The following is a 6,594-nucleotide window of genomic DNA, read 5'->3' on the forward strand; positions in this document are numbered from 1 at the left end:
TCTTTGAAAAAAAATTCGTAAGAAATCTCCCAATAAAAGGATATTTATATATATATGGTTTCTAAAACGTAACCAAACGATGAGTCACTTATTAAATAATGCAAAAGTTGTCTTTAAAAATTAACGAAAATGAAAAAGGATAAAATCAGAAGGCATGCATCATGAAGCCTCTGGAACAATAGGGAAAAAGATAGAATCTCTTAGAATGCTCCACGTTTCTACTTGCACATATTAAAGTAAATAATTAATAAGATATATCAAGAAGAAGAAAGAAAAACAGAAGGAAAGGAAGAAGCTGGAACCTTCCTTGTTTCTCTAAATGGGTCTAAAGAAAGTTTTTCATTTTCGAATTTTCAAGAACCATGTCCCGCACCTCCTAAACTTTCTCTCTCTCCCTCTCTATAAGTTTCATCCCATCCCATGTCATGCTAAATAAATACATCGCTAACCAGTCCAAACCCGGATAAGCAGACAGCGGCATTAGAACACGATCACTACTATTCACCGGCATCGATCTTTGTTCATCATTAAACCAATAACCCACTCCTCCGAACAAACCATATAAGAGAAATGAGGCAACTCCGCTCTCTTGTTTTAACCTTGAGCTTTCTCCTTGTTTTTCTTTCAGCTGGGTCATCCAATGCGTCCTTGCTGCCATTCGTTGATCGCCGCCCAGAAAGTTTGCTGGTTGATCTCTGGTCGGAGCGCTTCCCAGACCCGTTCCGAGTGCTAGAGCAGATCCCATTTGAACTTGACAAAGAAGACGGCGTGGCACTCTCTCCAGCAAGGGTGGACTGGAAAGAAACGCCAGAGGGTCATGTTATAATGTTAGATGTGCCGGGATTAAAGAAGGAAGAGCTGAAAATCGAGGTGGAGGCGAACCGAGTTCTGAGAGTGAGTGGAGAGAGGAAGAGGGAAGAAGAGAAGAAAGGGGATCATTGGCACCGAGTTGAGAGGTCTTACGGAAAATTTTGGAGGCAGTTCAGGCTGCCAGAGAACGTGGATTTGGACTCTGTCAACGCCAAGTTGGAGAATGGGGTTCTCACTTTGACACTGGCCAAGTTATCCCCTGATAAGATCAAAGGTCCTAAGGTGATTAGCATCGCTAGCACTGGAGGACATGAGGACGAACCTGCCCAGCTCAAGGCTAGTGAGGTCAAGCAAGAGCTTTAAATAATTCACTGTTTTGCAACTTTGTGGGATGAGTGAGTCCAAAAAACACAACAAAAAAAACTTTGTGGGATGAGTAAATGATGATTTCGTATCACTCTGCTTACTACTTGCTATTATAAAATAAAGTTTGTAACTGTTTCCTTTTTTCTTTTTTTCCAGATGTTTTAAGTTAATAAAACTCCCTCGTCCTGTAAATTTGCATGAACACCACATGCACCGGTAAAACTCACTCAATTATCTTGATACAATGTATCCATGGTGGGAAATATGCCCACATTTCTAAAGTTTTCGTCGTTGGATATAATCATATAACATAGGAATCGTCAATTTTATGCCATGATCATACAACACTTATATGCGAACTTAATGTATGTGTTTTAAGTCAAAAGAGACTAGGAGCAAAATAAAAACAAAAATACAGATAAATCGAATAAGTCACAACTCAGGAACCATCATTAAATAAATGGACACAAATATATTAGTAGGGTGAAAGGAGCTTTTGTCAAACCTGTCGACTGCATCCAAGAATTGTACTTGTCTGCAACATAAAGCCATGCCCTCTTTAGATGCTGTTCCTAGTAAAACAAAAGCCCAACTTCAACTCTTAACTTTAAACCACAATCTTCAGCCAGATCCAAAGGAAGAGAAGGAATAGAGATCAAGGGTGAAAAAGACATCAATGCTTTGGAAAGCAAATTTTTGTCTAGCTCTAGCTAGTTAATCCGATACAAGACCTTAACTGATGATAAAAACAAGTTCACAATAATGAAGCTCCATCAAGAAATAAATAAAAGAAAACACAAGTTGGTTTTAATTAAATCTTAAATGTAACAAGGAGAAGGGTAAGCATAAAGTGGTAAAGAGCTAGGGCAAAAGTATAAAACCAACACCAGTTTGTCTACACGAACCAAGAAGTCAACAAAAAGTACACACGTTAATTATCAAATATGCATACAATTGCTTGTATTACGAATGCAATCCCTCAAAACCAACACCAGTTTGTCTACACGAACCAAGAAGTCAACAAAAAGTACACACGTTAATTATAAAAAATGCATACAATTGCCTGTATTATGAATGCAATCCGTCAAAATACTAATGACAAAAACATCAGATTAAAACTCTTACCAAAACAACTGCGTTGCTGTTTCTAATTATCACTTGGAAGGCAGAAAGACCACCGGTGATGTGCAGTTGGCCGTTACCAACTCAGCTACAAGAGTCCTTAATACAACTCAGAACAGGGTGGTCCAGTATACGAGTTTCTCACCAATGCGAGGCTCAGTGAGGCAAAAACATACTCTGTCATAACCTCATTTCCAGATTAATGGTGGGCTAATGCAGGTGGTCGGTACCTTTTCGGCCAGCAAAAGAAAAGCATTATATATATAGTATATATATTTCCAGACTTGAAGCTCCACACCAAGTCAGTCGGAGTAAGTCATATTGTTGCGCTAAGACACCTAGACCTTTTATATGTAAATGTGGTTATATAGTAGGTAGGAACCAAATAACCTTGCTTGAACTGTTGAACCAAATTTGGGCTTTTAAGCAGAGTTCATGGATTGGGAAGAAATACGAGGAGTCTGAGAATTCGAGATCAATTGCAACTTGACTTCAAAATAATAAAACCAACAAGCGTGTCTAGGATTTGGTAGATCTCTTCCGTTCTAGGATGTGATTTGTCAACGGAATAAAATTGGTAAACTTGGTTATCAACCTCAATCCAACTGCAACCTGGGGTTTTATAAGCATTTCGCTCCCTCAACACCTTTCTCACCTTCCGGGCGTCATCCCACTTCCCCAACTGCCCATATATATTGGCCAACATGATACCATAACCACCATTATTAGGATCAATTTGAATTAAATTTTTAACTGCAAATTCTGCGAGATCAGTACGACCATAAATCTTACATCCATTAAGCAGAGAACCCCATACAACCTCATCAGGTTCAATTCTCATTCCCCTCACAACTTCCATGGCTTCCTCAAATCGACCTGCTCGACCAAGAAGGTCTATCAAGCATCCATAGTGTTCTATTTGAGGCTCAATCCCGTGATCCCGAGTCATCAAATCAAAATAAGAAATACCTTGCTCTACCAATCCTCCATGAGTACAAGCATTGAATAAGCCAACAAAAGTGACCTCGTCTGGTCTAACATCTGCCCCACACCGTATCATTTCTTCAAAAACACCAATTGCATCGTTGCTTTGGCCGTGCAGAGCATAAGAGTTGATCATGGAATTCCAAGATGTCAAGCTTTTTCCTGAGGTCCTGTCGAAAACCCTTCTTGCCACTTTTAAGCTCCCACATTTCCCATACATATCCACTAGAGCATTGGAAACAAATGAATCTGGACCAAGCGCATTTTTGTAAATATAGCTGTGGATCCATTTACCAAGCTGCAGCATGCCAGTGTGACTACAAGCTGAAAGTACACAAACAGCTGTCACCTGGTTTGGCCTATTTTCTAGATGTTGCCCTCCATGCGCAAGAAGTAACATTCTTTTGAACAGATAAATTGCCTCCGAGAACTGGCCGTTCTGCGTGCACCCAGCAATAACAGCATTCCAAGCAGGGACATCTCTCTCCGGCATTTTCTCAAACAACAAAATAGCACTGCCAATGTCCCCAACTCTAGTGTACCCAGAAATCATAGCCGTCCAGGACACGACATTTTTCTCAGACATTTCATCGAATACCTGTCTTGCTGAGCCAACATCTGAGCGGAACCTCGAGTAGGAATCAACAAGAGCTGTTTGTACAACTGGGTATTGACCAAAACCCGATTTCATAATGTGCGTTTGCACCAATGCAGTCCCATGAGACTCAAAAACCTCTGGACAAGATTTCAAGACGTGGGGGTAGATAAACTGGTTGGGTCGAGCGCTTCCCTGACGAAGCATGGATTCGTACAACAGAAAAGCAGAACGGTGGTGCGATTGGGAGGTATAACCGGTGATCATGGCAGCGAAGAGGTATACATTGGGGGAGCTGAGACAGTCGAAGATGAGGCGACCATAGGGAAGGTTGTCAAGAGTGACAAGGCAGAAGCGGACGAGCTTAAAGGCGTAGAGCTGATTTTGGGTGTATCCCAGGGTGATGATAAAGACTTGCAGTTGCTTTACATGGTTGAGGCTTTTGCATTTTGCAAGCAGTTGGTTTAGATTCACCATCTTCTTCCTTACTTTTGTTACTGAGGTTTTCGTCGTTAGTGGTTTGAGTTGATAACCAGATAAAATCTGGGCATCTTTTTTTTTTTTTTTTTTGGACACTCCTGGCCCTTCACATTCCCTTTTCTGCGAAGCACTCTTCATAAAAAAGAAAAGCAACCAAAAAAAATTATGCACACATGTCAAATTATAATTAGTACAAAAATGAAGTAAATATTTTCCTTTTTTTAAAAACAACTTTATCTTATTTTCCATGTATTTTAATTTTCATCCTATCATAAATGTAAGAGCATGGCTTGGCTCTCACAACAAATGAACGAGCACATCCTTACTGCAAATGGAATTTTAACACTTTGTTAAATTTCAACGGAAAAAATAGTTAAAGAAATTCAAAAGAATAAAAATTTAAAGAAATTTGACAAGTATCAAAACTCCATTAGATTTTAAGAAACCAAATTTTTTCCATATTTTATTTTGTTAAATTTCCTACGGACTTTACATTCTTCAACCCGGAAGACAAAATCCACAAATTCATTTATGAATACATCAGGATGGAGTAGGAGAATGAAAACTGAATGGAGTGTTTTTGTGTCGATTAAAAAGTTATATCCGACCAAACCAAACAAAGAAGTAAAAAAGAAGGGCTATCCAAAAGAAGTAGAGAAAAAACATGGAAGGATCGCACGCGGCACATGGAGTTAGAGAGGCAATCGTGGGGTGGTGTTAGTGCGGCTGATGATATTGTTGGGCGAAGGAAGGGGATTTGTAGGTGAACACGTAGGGGTCGTTTGGTACACAGGCTTGGCTTGGACTGGCTTGGACTAAATTTAGTACCATGTTTGTTTCATTTAATTCTAGTCTTAGATAGGATTGCTAATACCGGACCCACCAAAAACACCTCCTTAGGAGGGGACTACTAATCCCATGTAGAAAGGAAGGATTAGCTAGTCCTATGTTTACCAATGTATGAGATGCATATATTATATTGTAATACTAATAACATATATTACTATTATTATTATTATTACATACACATATACTATAATGTACATATATACATGTACATACACATATACAAGTATATATATATACACATATATACATATATAATATATACACATATACACATATATACATATATAATATATATAAATACATATAGATATATACACATATATTATTATTATAATATACTCATATACACATACATATTAATATTATAATAATAGTATACATGTATACATATATATATGTAATATATATTATATTATATATTAATGTACATATACACACGTATATACATGTATATATATAAACACATATATATACATATATAATATATAAATACATATAGATATATACACGTATATTATTATTATAATATACCCATATACACATGCATATTAATATTATAATAATAGCATACATGTATATATGTAATATATATATATTATTATAATACATATATATAAGTATATATACATATATGTGTATATATTATACCCATGTATGTATTATAATATACATATACACACGTATATAGACATATACGTTATATATTTATACTATATGTATATATTATAATATACATATATACACGTATATACATGTATATTATTATTATAACATACCTATATATATTATCTATTATAATATACATATGTATATGTATATGTATTATACCCATGTATATATTATAATATATAGATACACCTATATACACATATATTATATACATGTATATACGTATATATATATGTATATTATAATATATAATATATATACATATATTATATATACATATGTATTTTATAATATATATAATATATATGTATATATACATACATATATAATATACATATATACACATATATACATGTATATTATTATTATTATTATTATTATTATTATTATTATACCATACCCATATATATTATATATTATAATATACATACATATATATAAATATATGTATATGTATTATACCCATGTATATTATAATATACATATATACACCTATATACACTTATATATATGTATGTACGTTTATATTATTTAAAATATATAATATTATTATAATCTACTTATATACATGTTTTTAACAATGCGAACGCAGTCAAACCGTCAAAGTTAGCAAATTAGACTCTGTACAGGAAAAAAAAAAGAGAGAGAGTGTGTGGATTGTGGATTGTGGATTTGGAAGTCTTTCAGTTTTGGTCAGTTAAATTTCCTCAATATTTTGT

General features: G+C 35.2%; 2 protein-coding genes across 3 annotated transcripts; one reads left to right on the plus strand and one right to left on the minus strand.

The window, feature by feature from the left end:
• LOC18767349 (22.0 kDa class IV heat shock protein) lies at nucleotides 266–1,418 on the plus strand. Its single transcript, XM_007200185.2, has one exon. The coding sequence runs from the start codon at nucleotides 571–573 to the stop codon at nucleotides 1,171–1,173; it is 603 nt and encodes a 200-aa protein (XP_007200247.1). The 5' UTR covers nucleotides 266–570; the 3' UTR covers nucleotides 1,174–1,418.
• Nucleotides 1,322–4,612, minus strand: LOC18768266 (pentatricopeptide repeat-containing protein At1g33350). 2 transcript variants are annotated; one of them, XM_020570070.1, is made up of 2 exons: nucleotides 2,302–4,612; nucleotides 1,322–1,742 (listed from the first exon to the last, which is right to left on the minus strand). In XM_020570070.1, the coding sequence occupies exon 1, from the start codon at nucleotides 4,604–4,606 to the stop codon at nucleotides 2,774–2,776; it is 1,833 nt and encodes a 610-aa protein (XP_020425659.1). In that variant the 5' UTR covers nucleotides 4,607–4,612; the 3' UTR covers nucleotides 1,322–1,742; nucleotides 2,302–2,773. The 2 variants fall into 2 exon arrangements, with proteins under 2 accessions (XP_020425659.1, XP_007200964.2); XM_007200902.2 differs by having other exon boundaries at nucleotides 1,322–1,748.

This window comes from Prunus persica, chromosome G8 (genome assembly GCF_000346465.2).
Source record: "Prunus persica cultivar Lovell chromosome G8, Prunus_persica_NCBIv2, whole genome shotgun sequence".
Classification (NCBI taxonomy): Eukaryota; Viridiplantae; Streptophyta; class Magnoliopsida; order Rosales; family Rosaceae; genus Prunus; species Prunus persica.